At 48.2% G+C, this 13,911-nt stretch overlaps 1 protein-coding gene across 3 annotated transcripts in view; it reads right to left on the bottom strand.

Annotated features, from left to right (window-relative positions):
- The window catches only part of DIS3L2 (DIS3 like 3'-5' exoribonuclease 2), a 236,453-nt gene that overhangs the window by 87,216 nt on the left and 135,326 nt on the right, over nt 1–13,911 (bottom strand). For all 3 annotated transcript variants that reach the window (XM_025202717.1, XM_006022439.2, XM_014519372.2), the window contains one exon: nt 8,962–9,074. In XM_025202717.1, coding sequence (XP_025058502.1) covers nt 8,962–9,074 — 113 coding nt within the window. The remainder of the gene's footprint in view (nt 1–8,961; nt 9,075–13,911) is intronic.

Genomic DNA, 13,911 nt, shown 5'->3' with positions numbered 1-13,911 from the left:
AAAGGGCTGCGTAAAGTCACTGCAACAGAAAACCCGTCATCCTTCTGCCACTGCTAAGACACCGGGGGGCTGGGGTAAGCTGGGGACGGCATGTCCCTGGGGGAAGGGCCGTGACCTCTGGCCAGTTCTCATGCTGAAGCTGAGAAAGGCAGGAGTTTTCCAAACCTGCAAATTGGGATTCCTGAATTTTGCTCCTTCCCTGGCCCTAAGGCCATGAGACATGAAAGAAGTATTTTACCTTCTACCCTTCAATTTAGCTTCTGCAAAATTGGAGAAACATTTCCTCATCTCAGAGGTGATGCAAGGTTTCCACAACCAGTTCACAGAGCTGCCAAAAGGCAGGGGAAGAGTGCAAATACTAGCTAACCAACCAAGCAAAATCACTTTCTGTATGGTTATCCTATGTGCAACAGGCTAAAGGATAGGAGAAGACACGAGTCTGATAAAAATAATCAAAGCTGACAAAGCAGCTGCGTATACCAGAACGAAACAAGCCATTTGCTGGGGCTCTCAGGTGAATGCTTGGTACAGGCAATACCAAGCATCCAGGCAGCAAGTCAAACCTGTGTCTCTGGCCTTTCGTTTTTTTATTTCCCTTCTTGTTACTGACCTTCCTGAAGAACAGCAAATACGCTTAGGAAAGAACTAGCTCGGTCTTACTGTTTGCTTCGAGTCAGTGAAGTATCTGATGCTTTCCAGGAAAGTGTGAAGACAAACTCTCTGCTCTGAAGAACATGTAAGCTAAGGTTTTATTTGTGACCGCTTGGGTCTTTCTACCAGGGGACAGAGTGGCACACTACCCAAAAGCCACAGGCAGTGAGTGTGGCCACACTCACTGCGCACGGGCACTACTCATGCCTGCAAACACTTGCTGATTATTGGGGTCAAGTCCCTGGTACGCTCGTGAGCAGCCTGGTTTGCAAGTGCACCAAGAAAACACAGCCCCTCCAGTCCCCTCTGCTGTGAGCACACACTTGTCCTATTTACCTTTGGCTTTCATGGGAAGGCTCTTCAAATATGTAATCGCATCTGCAGCTTGGCACCAGCCCTCACTCATAAATCCACTCTAACGGCACGGTGCGTTCATGCCGAGAGGTTAACTGTATGGTCTCTGACAGTGAAGCAGGCACTTCCAACGTGAATCAGCAATGCTGGTTCAAGTGGAAGGTCACCAGGGCAGAGATTGTGATAAGCGGTTTCCCGCAACACAAAGGCTGCCAGCTGTGTTATTCCAGTTGTGAAAAGCATGTTAACAATAGTAATAAGTTCATAATTTACAGGTCTACTACGTGAGGTCTGCCATGCTGCTGGGAAAGGCCGGTGACACGAGGTGATAAATTTAGAATGAGTTATGCCAATGCATGCCAAAAAGGAGAGAAATTAGCAGCCAACAGGAGACACTTATGGAGTGTGGGAAATTCCCGCTTTCCGAATATCCCACGCGACGGTGAGGAGGCACACTGGCTACTAACATGTGTGGGTCACACCGGACATTTAATAAAATCCTAAATGCAGATGTACTTCCAAAATCAGGGATAAGAGGCAGGTGCCTCTTCTCCACTAATGCGTTATTTGCATTAAGAGAATAGGGAGACAACGTCCAAAATCTTGACAGACACATTCTTTGTCCACCTTTTCTGGGGACACAGCTGATAGCACTGGTCCCTGAACAGACTGTTTAGCTCATATCACTGATCTCTGCAGTGATTACTTCTGGGCATGGCAGCTTTTTGTCTCCCTGGGTCCCTACTGAAGCAACATCCCTCTTTTAGAGGAATAGCTGTAGTAGCTTACTTACAGCTTTTGCTAAAACTTTACAATAAAATTAACAGTCAAAATTACATATACTGTAATCATAAAATGAATTCATTTATGGTTTCTAGTAAAAGCATACCATAAGATTACACATTCTACCAGTTTAAACAAAATTAAAACAGAACGCAGCATATGGCAATGCAAAAAGATAGTTAAAAAAGCAGCAAGAAGTTAAACAACACACAAATGTTTTGAAGATAAGAATACAAGTGGTGCCATAGTGGGTCAGACCAACGGTCCATCTAGCCAAGTATCCTGTCTCTGACAGCGGCAGAAGCGGATGCTATATAGCGGGAGAATATCAAATTATTTGATCTTTATGGGGGGTTGGCCTTTTTTCTTTCTGCAAAAAACATAAATCTGCGTAGAAAGTATAGGACAGGTTGCAAGTTGTTAGAGGAACCAGACTGTTTCTTCTTCATTAGACTAGTATTTAACATTTTCCACCAGTGAGCTCCACTTTTCTTTTATTTCTTCAAAGAATGAACAAAGGCACAAATAGTCCTCTACCCCACTCCTTCTGCAAGAACAGAGCCTGTCTATACGGGGATCCTGCCAGGGAATGCAGGACCCAGGACACTGCATGAAACTTATGGTGCCCTTAAGCCAACACCATAGCTTGGAAGAGAGGGTGAGATGCTCGAGTGCTCCTGGACATGATCACGAACAGATCTGAGAGGCTCCGGTTCCAGTAGTGGGATTCTGATGACCTGAAACCCAGAACTGCAACTCAGGGTATAATCACAATACTAAACACTTAGTGATAAAGTTATTAATTTATCACAGATAAAGCTATTCATTGTAACAGAACTACTGCCAAGTAGGACAGTACAACTCGCATGACACTGAGAAACAAAGGCGGAGGCAAACTGACTTGACAAAAGCCAAAGGTTGAGTCTACATGGGGAGTGAGAATTCACAGTCCTTTCTTTTTGGCTTTGTTTCAAGCGGTACTTCAGTCTGCATGCAACTTTAGTCAAGGAGGCTAAGGTATTCGAGTCCGTTGGGAGTGCTCTCATGCTTCAAATCGCATGCATGCCGAAGGGCTCTGCTGAATCACAACCTCAGGCCCGTGTCCAGAACACACCTCTCCAGCCCCAGCCCTCTGTCGTAATGCCTGGATTCCCCCCGATGCCATTTCCATTGAGAATAAACCCACGGTGATGAAAGGCAAACTTTGCAGGGACAACTGCACACTTCATCTTCTCACAGTCTGGCCATTAACACGGGCACGTAGTGAGAGTGGGGAGCGCAGATTTGATGCACGAAGCAGCCACCGACTGCTCTGTCAGATTTTGAGAGGACTGATTAGGGGTTCTCTTTGACAACAGGACCTGTGGGGAAGAGGGGTGTGCTAGAGGAATAGTCTACCGTGTCCATATTTAACATGAGTGAGAGATCAGCAAGGTTTCAACGATACAGGACAGTATCTTGAGTAAGACTTGCTTCCTCTTTTTCACGTGCCTTTCTCCGACATGGAAGGTGGGTATTTGCCAAGCAACAATGGGTGCCAGCCAGCCCGTGCATTGCTATGGACTGCAGAATAATCCAGTGCAGGTAAAGCCTTTCCCCTTAAATGCTGAAGTGCTTTGGCTGGCAAGTAACCTCAGGCCAGGGGCTACCTCACGGAGCTCCACTTTCACTGGAACTTGCAATTAAGTGACCTGCTCTTGCCCAAGCGAATTATAGAGGAAACAAAGGGCTTTCAAATTGCACTGCCCTGGAAGAGAGCCACAGGGATCCAGCGGTCCCAAGGAAAGAACATTTTCCAAACACAGGGAGAGGGGAGGACACAGCCCCAGTCCAGGCTTTAAACTGCATGGAGAGCAGAGCCCAGGACAGAGGTGCTGAGCAGAGCAACGGGAAGGTCCTTTCCATTTCTCAGAATTATAATCTGATCAGTAGAATGACCTCTTCTCTCCCCACATCAAGCAAAAGGCAGAGGATTTACCCTTCCTTGTGACAAAGTGATGCAAGTTAAGTTTTCAGATAAATCATCTTCCCTCCCAGCCTCAAAGGAAGTGGCTGGATCAGGTCCAGCCAACCACCCATTAAAAAGTCACTCCCTTCTGTGTTGTCACTCACTGGTCTGATAAGCTCAGCGTGACCTGCCCACGTGGCAGGAGGAAGCGCAGAGACCGCAGTAAGAAATGAGGTGCTAAGGATGGACGTTTTCCTGCTTGTTGCCTTCCTGGGACTATAAAACATACTGGTCTGTTAACACGTCCTGACATGCTGGATCTGGACCGTCTGGATGGCAGATTCATGTAGCATCACAGGTCTATGTGACCGCCTGCTTTGGAGAGCCTGGGTCTTGCTTTGTTTTGCCTCATGGGCTTATTAAATAGAAACTGATGTGCATGTCCAGGCCCACTCCTCACTCCTGGGAGTGGGGAGAGCTGGAGGGGGTGCGTGGAGTGGGCTGCAAACCTCCGCGTTCGCTTTCAAATGAGAAACATCTGCTGTGGCCCCGAGTGCCAGGCTGGCCACGTTCAGAGCAGGTTAGCCAGGGCAGCTCTGTAATCAATGAGAATTGCCACAGAGGCTTTGCAGGCAACAGAGGGGGAAATCAATCCATCAACGAGGCAAAAGGAAAAAGGAACAAAAGCCGGTTCAGAATAACCCTTGGCGTGTGCACAGTCACATGGTTATTTTGTTCTCATCAAACAATCCAATTCCACTGGCTCCCTGTCTTGGCTGCTGGGTCCCGATCGGTTCAGGTTGGTTATGACGAGTCTGCCTGCTTCTCCGAGTGGTTCTCCTCCTCGCCACGGCTGATCTATCTGCTGGGGACGTACTATATTATCGGCCCGATCAAGTCTAGCAGCTGCTTTGCCCCTGCTGCAGGGCGGAGGGCGCTGAAGCTGAACAATGCGGTGGGCTCGGTTAGCCTATCACTCAGACGCTGAAAGACACTCAAAGGAAATAGGCAATTTGTTTATGAGCCAAGATTTCTGCTTGAGAGTTTTCTTTTTTGTATCAACACTTCCATGAATTCAGATTTCGATCAACTCTTTGTTAACCAGCTTGACGTTATCAAAATATCAACCCCCCCGACAACCTGCTGTTGTCAAAAGGGAACGTCTCAACGGCCTTGGACTCCACATAAGGCTAGGCTTCCAGTTCCAACCTTTGATCTGCATTATAAAACAGGGCCGATAAAATATTATAGGGATTTATGGCTGACCTTTTGCTTGAGCTGCTTCACACCTAAAACAACACTCTAAGACATGCCAAGAGGGAGAAACCTGTTTAGGTTTTCCTGCTTCTTAAAACTTGATACACTCTTATTTCTAAAACTGACTCATGTTAAACAAACCATTCGCCCTTACACAGTAACTCCTCTTCTGGAGAGATGGGTCAAGAGAATTCAAGATGTGGCTTTCTTTAATTTCTTCTTTATGAGGATTTGTGCAACACCAAGTCACAGCACAATCACAGCAGTCTATATGGACCAATTCCACCAGAGGAAAGTCTATTTTCTGCAAGAGTTGCACTGCCATCTTGTCTCGACGCTGCTCTTATTTCCTTGTTCGGACAATCCCCTTGCTCATTTTCAGTCATTTGGTTTCAAGTGACAAGCAGACCCTCCATTAAAACCCACAGAAAACTTAAGATCCAAGGACTGATCTTTTTTAAATATATTTTAGTGTCAACTAGAAACACCTTCTGTATTTCCAACCCCTCATTCAATTTGCTCCCTTGAAATCTACTTTTTGAGACAAGAGCAGATTGAAGACTAGGCCTAGTGATAATGAAGCAAGGCAGCTGGAGGTTAAATATGGATGTACGGCATGACAGGCAATGCCCGAGTTGATGTCCTAGTTCAACATGTAGGCTGGAACCCAGGGTTGGTCAAAAAATAGCTGACAGGAAGATTTCAGGGGGAAATTTGTTTTTTTGTTCTATTGAATTTTTCATGGAAAGTGTCACTTTCCACGGAATATCAATTTGATTCTCTCCATAAAAATCAGAGCTTGGAAAAAGAGCTATTTGCATTAGGAAATGCTGCCGTGGTTGCCCTGTGTCTCTACTCTACCCAAACTAGGCTCTAACTCTTACAATGCCCGAGGCTCTCGACGCCCTTCCTGGAGAGAGGAGATGGTGTGACATGACAGTGGATACCCTGCTTCCTTGCAGAAGATGCACTCTGCTAATGGAACAGCACCTACCGAGGAAGAGGACAGCCTGAGACACCTGAGATGCTGCAGCATTTCCAAAGGGAAGAATCTTAGTTTTCAGCCTTCTTAAAAACAGAGCAACTCATCAGTAAGCCGAATTCTTTGAACATGCTGCCTTGTCAGCTGCGCATTGCAGTGCCAACGAGCTGCGCATCTTCCAATGACAACACAATCTAACATCTCACTTTTTGGGGGGTGTTAGTACAGAGGGACCCACGATGCGCTGTGCCAGCTGCCATTCCAAGGGGCTCCGCACGCAGAAGTGTTTCAGGCATCTCCAGGTCAGCCCCAATTCATCCCCATCACGAATCCTGCTACAGTTAATGTTACATACAATATGCTGTAACTCGTCAGCTAGGAAAGGAGATCAAACCAGTGAAAGACAAAACGTTTAGCTAGTGCTGTGTATAGCGAAGAAAGCAGAGTGGGAGGGTTACTTGACTTGGCGCCAAGATAGGTACTGGTCAGCGTATCTCCTCTCTAAGCAAATCTTGAATTAAATGGGGTGGTAGAAGGAAGAAACATCATCCCAGAGCCTGAACACTTAGAAGATGACCATTTACTAGAGATGCCCCTTCTGCATGCAGTGTGCTCTGCTGAAATGCATAGCTTTGGAACCATAAAAGGGTTACGCATTTCCCCAGAGCATGCGTTTACCCAAATGCAACGTCAAAAATGCTCATTCACTGTAGGAACAGCCTGCCCTAAGCTTTTTGTACCTCCTCAAGGCTCGTTTCCTTGTTTCCAAGGGCCTTACGCTTGCAAAAGTAGCCTTGAATATAGATAGGACCTAGTCAGTTTAGGCCTGAAAGGCTCCTAAGTCAGTTGGGTACTTAGCAGACAAAGGGACCAACCAATTCCTATGCACGTAAGTGATCTATGCCCTTAATCAATATGCAGATAACCACTGTGGGTTACAATGACAGCAGCAGGTAAAAAATCTGGGACAGGTGTTTTTTATGCAGTTAAGTAAATCATGCACTTATCTGACAGGCGTGCAACTGAAGGACTCAGCACACAGAACAACAAAGGAAGGCACGGCATCTAGAGATAAGAAGCCATTTGACTGATCGGCAGCGATCTGGGTTTTCCATTTCCCATGGGGAAATGGAGAAAAACAGATTTCCCGTGTTACCCAAGGAAAACATGGATTTCCTTTTACCAGAGAAATCCGGGGATTTTGCAGTTTTGCAAAGAGCCCTGCGCAGGCCAGCACAGTTCCAGCTGCAAGGGGCTGGGGGGAGCGGGAGGAGGGTGCCCAGGCAGGAGGCACCGGGTGCATGTATATGCACATGGCCACCAGGCAGCCTGGAGCGTAGCTCCTGCAGGTTAAGCCAGGGGGGTGGGAGTGGACTGAGGCCCCCATAGGGAGAGAGGGCTGGGGTTGGGACTGCTGTCCAGCCAGGTGGTGCGTGGGGCTTGGGGCTGCAATGGATGGCTGCGGGGCCCTGGCGGGGAATGGGACAGGGCCATAGATCTGTGTGCAGGGCAGCAGCAGGTGCGGGCTGCCCACTGTGGGCTCGGGCTCCCCACCCTGCTGCCCACACCTGGGGCCTCCACAGCCGGGGGGTGGGAGCCGGTGCAGCAGGGCAGAGCGGGGCCACGCAGGGAAGCTCGTTGTTGCTGTGAGCTCCACACTGCCGTGGCAACACGTCCCCTGCCCGCACGACAGCAGCAGGGGTGGAGGCGTGGGGTTGTGCCCCTCGCTGCTGCCGGGCAGGCAGGGGATGCCTTGCCAGGGCAGCATGGAGCTTGTATCGGCAATGAGCTTCCCCGCGCAGCCCTGCTTGGACTGTGGAGGCCCCGCGGGAGGGCAGCTGGGCAGGCAGCCCATGCCTGCCCCCATCCCATCCTGGGAGTGTGCATAGTGGCAGGGAGCCAGCCCCAACCCCCGCTCCCCACCTGGCAGCAGGGGGGAGGAAGGGTGGCTGGTCTCTCCACTCCACTGCAACAGCTGCCACCTCCTTTGGGGTGGGGGCAGGCGATTGTGGACTCAGGTCCCTGGCCCCATAGCCCTGGCAGCTGGGGGCTCTCTCCGACAGGGCTGCAGGGCACCATCAGGGCTGTGGGGGGTGAGTGAGGGGAACCAGCAGGACCAGGGGGGCTGTGGCTTGGGAGTTAGGAGCCTGGACCTGTGTTCTGTGAGCTAAGGGGACAGGGGGAGCTCTGATTTTCCAAGATAAAACCCAAAATCAAGTACCAAAATGTACAGGTATTTAGAATTTATTTTATTATAGTGATTGAGGCACTGGTAGGCTTCCACACTGCTTTCAAATTGTAAATATATCAAGTAAACGTTGTGTTCTGCTGATTATATATTAGTGGCCTTTCATTTTAATCATGGATTTGGGGGTTTTTAATCAGAGAATTTGCAGTTTTTTTATCAGAGAATTTGCGATTTTTTTTATCAGGGAAAACCAGGATCCCTGTTGATCGTGATAGGAAAACAGGGAAAGACGAGACCATTTGTTGTATGAATCTTATGCGGTTTCTTAACATTCTGTTTCCTGTTACTGAGGCTTACAGTTTACACCATGGGTTGGCAGAAGGAAGATTTGCTTGGCTTCCCTTAAGACAACGACGTGCCTGTAATACCTGATTAAGCCTGGCAAAGCTTTTGTACCTTTAACTAGGAAAATCAGGAATGAGGACAATCCCTTCGCTCACTCCAGCCAGCAATCTGTAATCAATATTCATGCAACTTTTTGTTTACTTGAAAAATGCTGCAGCTCTTTCTAAAGTTACTTTGATGTCTGCTGAATTTCAGTCACGTACCGCTGCAGGATGAAATGTTTTCTATGGAGGTTCCCAACAACTCTGTCATCCGTTTGTTATAACTGTTTTTTCCTGGCAGGGCTGATATGCTAATGGTTTGATTTTGTTTCACAGCTTCTGATAATGATCATTTATAATGAGTTTGCAGTCTGAGACATAGCTCTCAGAGGGAGGAAGAGGCTGTTCTTACCTTCTGCACTAGATAGACACTAGTTGCCCTTTCACTGGCCAATTTGTCCAGCGCTGTGTCTTCCAGAACAAAGTAGCTCACATCTGCGATATGCACGCCCACTTCAAAGTTCCCTGAAATTGCACAAGGAAGACAGAAGATTGTTGGGGATGGAAGAAAAGGAATAATTGCAACCAAAAGTCACCTTACAAAAACAAATGTCTAAGATATTACAGTTGCTCCACTTTCTGCCAGGCCATTTTGGCAGTGCAATTATCCATGATGTACGAGGCCTGGGAGGTAGTGCAGAGCCGGTGGTAATGAGACGGCAAGGAGCAGCGTGAGAAACCAACAGCACAAAAGTTACACCAGTATTTTTCCCTTCAGAAAGATCTTTGCATTTCCAGGTACTGATTTTTTTGACTGTTGATTGTGTTTAGTAATTGTCATGCTGAATTCTCATCTTTCCCGCTCCCATCTCATTGCTCAATGCTGGCAGCCAGCCCGTCGTTCTAGCCCTGGGGCTAATGGAAACACTGCAAACTCTGGTCACCCCCACCAAACATGCAAGTGCGGCCTGCCTACAGTCAAGGAGCGATGTTAGATCTTTGCCTACTTCCATGCTGTGGTGGCTAAAACCTACCGTACTTGCCTCCTATGCCCCACACACCTTGTTTTGGGGAAGGAAAAAAAAATAAAAAAAATAAAGATTCTTCCTGAGTTTGGGCTGTAGACAGAACCCAATCTTTAGCTGACTCACCCTCCTTTTCTTGCTTTACCAAAAGCTGAAACACTAGCTGCTGCTGAAGACTGGTATCCATGGGTGGATCTATGATTTTGAAAAGAGCTAGTAAGAGTCTCTAGGACTATAAAATAGAAGAGAAGCCAGAAGCAGCTAGCAGACAATTCCCCAGAGAAAGGTTAGATCTAGGCTGTTAAAAAGGAGAGACTATTATTAACATCTGTGAAGAACAAGGATACATTAAGTCAACTGACTCTGTCAGCTGCCTGAATAGAAATGCCCCAGCTGCTGCCAGCTGGAGCAGGAATCAAAACAGAGTATTTCTCTTCCAGGCAGAAAAATCAACTTCCCCAGTTCATACGTGCACCTCAAATTTGGGGGCTGATCTTTAGGAAAAGGAGGTTTCTGGTATGCGAATGAATATGGCATTTCTTTAATTATTTGGTTCCCATCAAGTTAGTAAATAAGGGTTTAGTAAAGAGACGGTGACTCTCAGTATGTCTACATAGCACAGTGCATTAAGACACCTTTGACCTAGCCCTGTTAGCAACCTACTTTGCTCTAGGTGTATCGGCCTGAGAAGCAGGGTATGTCAGGCTGAGCACAGCACCACATTAACACAGCTATGAAGTTTCCAGGACCAGAGTTAGCGTGGCTTTGTCTGTACAGAGCTGTATACCCTCTGCCTTTCAAGCGAGGCACTTTTACAGTGACCCAAGCCCTTGTCACTGAGGTCAGACACCAAAGTGCTCTTTACAACAGGCTGTACCCCTGAAGCATCCTTTTTTGATAACAGGGCTCACACTGGGGACTTGATTTTTTTACCTTGCAGATAATCATCATTTAATTGTTAATACATTAACACAATGCCTTGTTAATGCAAGCAAGCCCGAAAGGAACTCTTGTTTAGCACTGGGCAGCTTTGCAAGCAGGTGTATAAATAAAGCACCAGGCCACGCTATGATCATTTTCCTCAAATTTCTGTCGTTTGTAAGGGAAATTCGATAACACGCACAATAATTAAACACTTGAACTTGAAGATCTGACTGTGCCCCCTTCCGACAGCGCTAGCGTCCAATGCACTGGGAGCTACCTGGGAAGAGAAGGCGTGACGGGGGTTTGAGAGTGTTATTAGGACACCACCCGTCTTTAAACTCCCCGCGCTGGAAGTTCAAGCAGTAAACGAGCAGCAGATGGGTTGTGAGCTAAGGTTCAAACCGATTACCGTGAAACCTGAGGGGTGAATTAAGTAATGTTTGTGCAGCACTTTCCAATACGTGGAGTATTAAATTATTTCTACTCTGCTCGTGTCGGTTCATACAGGAAGGTGGCTGAAAAGGCCGTGAAGGGGAACCACGGTGCAGAGCTGCCCACCTAACCTGCCCTCCGCTGACACGGCCTGCAGAGAACAAACATCCCGGGCTGCAATGAGAGCCTACTAAGCCTGGGAGAAAGTGCTGCAGATTAGAGATCAAATGCTTCACCCCGAGAGCTGCCTACAGCTGTGTTGTGATACTATCAGCTGCCTTGAAAGCTGCTCTACGTGGATCAAGGGTCCAAACCTGAAACTACTTAGACAGTAAGTCTTAGACCAACAGTTCAACCAACAGTTTTAATATTACAAGTGTTTGGAGCCAACGCTCTCGGAAGGTAACAAAATACTGACTTCTTTTGAAGAGCATATTGTAATGTATTGACCCCACAGGCAAATATTGACTAAAGGAAAAGGAGAGGGGGTCATTACATCATGACTTTAATCGGACCTTAATTCAACATGTGCCCTGTTACATGCGTGAACTCTCTGTCCTCGGTAGAAAAATCGGCAAACCGAGAACGATCTCGTTACATGAGATAATAAAACACAGCGGCCGCCAATAAAAACACGGTGAGGAGAGTTACATTTCGCTCAGGATTCCCATCAGAGGTCCTGAAAACGAGAGGCAGCTGGAACCCCCTGCTTTGGGACTCAGAGTGGAAGCCCTGAGTAAATATTTTGTTACATATATTGACATAATGTGAACTGGCAGCTCTCGGGTTTGTGCTGCGAAGGTTTGAATGACCCCACCTTTCCCCCTACCCCCAAAACTCAAACCAAGACCACTGTACGATATGGCAGAGAGCTCTGAAGTCAGCTAACAGGAAGGCTTTGAAACCACTCCTTTCACCCCATCATCTCACCCCAGCGATGCTCAGCCAGGGGACTGTGGCACTCTGGGATGCCAGGAGACCCTTTAAAGGGCGCTGCGGGTTACCCCCTCCCCAATATTAGCATGGCTTCGTGTGCAAACGCCGACACGTGATTCACGAGATAAGCCCAGAGGTTTCGAATGGGAATGCTTTATTATTTTCCTAGTTAAAAAAAAATGAGCGAAAGCTAAGAATTTGGCATTTTCCAAGGGGCACCTTGAGTCTAAAAGGGCCTGCCACAAGATACCAGGCTAACCCTGACAGCAAAAGCCACGTGGAAACCGGTCTGCTGCTCTCTTTTGGTTTACTCACTACTTAAATGTTTTGTGGATGGAGAAATACTGTTCATCGGCATTTTCTGCTGAGTCCACGGAGAGGTCCTTCCCGTCTCGTTGATTTTAATGACGAAGCCACAAAAGGACAAATTAGATTGTGGGCTTTATTTCCGGAGGGCAGGAGGAGAGGGCATTCTAGCTGAGCTTCGGGAGAGGTAAGCCATTACATTTGGTTAAAACAAAGCAGGAAGGCTGAGGGATGCACAATAGGCTTAGTCCAGAGAACAGGTGATTTTGGGAACCACAAGGACAGACACGGGGCAGCCGCACGCATCCCACACGGCACCTCTTGTAACATTAAAACTGTTGGTTGAACTGCTGGTCTAAGACCCCTCTTGATAAGGAAGCACAGCTTCCCCAAGTGCAGGCTGACAGTCCAGGCACACCGATCCCAACCCTGAGTTTCTACTGTACTTTCTTTCCAAAAAAAAAATCCTAGTGGGTTTTACAAAACCACACAGACTCGCTTCACCCTGGACACGCAGCCTCGTCCACCCAAAATGAAACAGCAGGCATGCACAGCAGCCCGAAGTGGAGCCTGCGACGGTGCGAAACAAGGAGGCTATGCCTGATTAAAACATACAGGTGATTTAGTCACAGGTGGTCCCCGAGCAGAGTCGAAGCTAGCACCTCCTTCGATGAGAAGTGCCAAAGGACTCTGCTGGCAGCTAACGGTCAGGACTTTATCTTGGCCAAAGCTGCTTAGATTTCATATACAAGTGCGTGGACTCCGCAGGCCCTTTCTAGCCGCAAGGCTGCACACCAACGAGAAGTTCAGCGATGGGGGAAGCGTGGGGCCGATACACGTTTCAGGATCTCCCCATGGGCGGATCCAGGGTGGCGGTGAGGGTAGGGTGTGTGGGCAGCAGAGAGAGTTCACTGCGTACGCGCCATACAGCCGGGGGTGGGGGGGTAGAGTAACCGCAGCCCCTCCCGTGATCCTGGATGCCGGGAAGCTGAGCTCGCTGGCATGTCCGTGCAGCTCCTGCCAGGCTCGGAGGTCGCCAGCTGGTCAGGGTGGGGTCTGGCCAGAGCCCCTGCTTTCACACCGCTCTGGAGCCCAGGGGTTGATCTGAACCCCTTTTCCCTGACTGCTGAATTCAGCTGGGGGGAAGTGAAGGAAAAGGGGGTAAGGAGGAAGGGAAAGGGCAAAGAGCCACGGCAATCATCCCCTGGGCTACGGAGCTGCATGGAAACAGGGGCTCTGGCCAGATCCTGCCCCGACCAGCCAGCTAGCTGAGAGCTCAGTTGCAGTCACCGCGCTGACCACAGGCAGCCTCCAAGCTGCTGCAACTGCAACTGCTCCGTCCTTCCAGAAAGACACTTCCCGCAGCTTAAAAGCAGCTGGATAAAAAGCATCTCACAGAAGTGTACCTTCTCTGCTCGATCTTGTACTCGAGCTGAATAAATGGTAGAGCTAATCACGGCAAGCCTCCACCAGAACTGCGCTTCACCTGGTGCCAGGGTTTTAGGAGGGGGCTTGCTGGCTCATCTGCTTTGTTTTGCTGCCGCTCCAAGACGCTGTGTCTAGGTATCATGGATCTGAAGCTGCAATCAAAGGAGGCGAGTTAAGTGTGTCACGTAGCAGGAGTGAGTCTTGTTTTTTAATCTTCAAGGATGATCTCACCTATCAGAATAACAGCAGCCCAAAGAATGCTTTTCCTCCTGTACTAAATAAAGGATTAAGAGGGGGAGGGGAGACACTCT

This window comes from Alligator sinensis, unplaced genomic scaffold, assembly GCF_000455745.1.
Source record: "Alligator sinensis unplaced genomic scaffold, ASM45574v1 scaffold301_1, whole genome shotgun sequence".
In the NCBI taxonomy this organism is placed as follows: Eukaryota; Metazoa; Chordata; order Crocodylia; family Alligatoridae; genus Alligator; species Alligator sinensis.
Note: the sequence above shows the minus strand (reverse complement) of the source record. Positions and strands in the feature narration are given on the sequence as shown.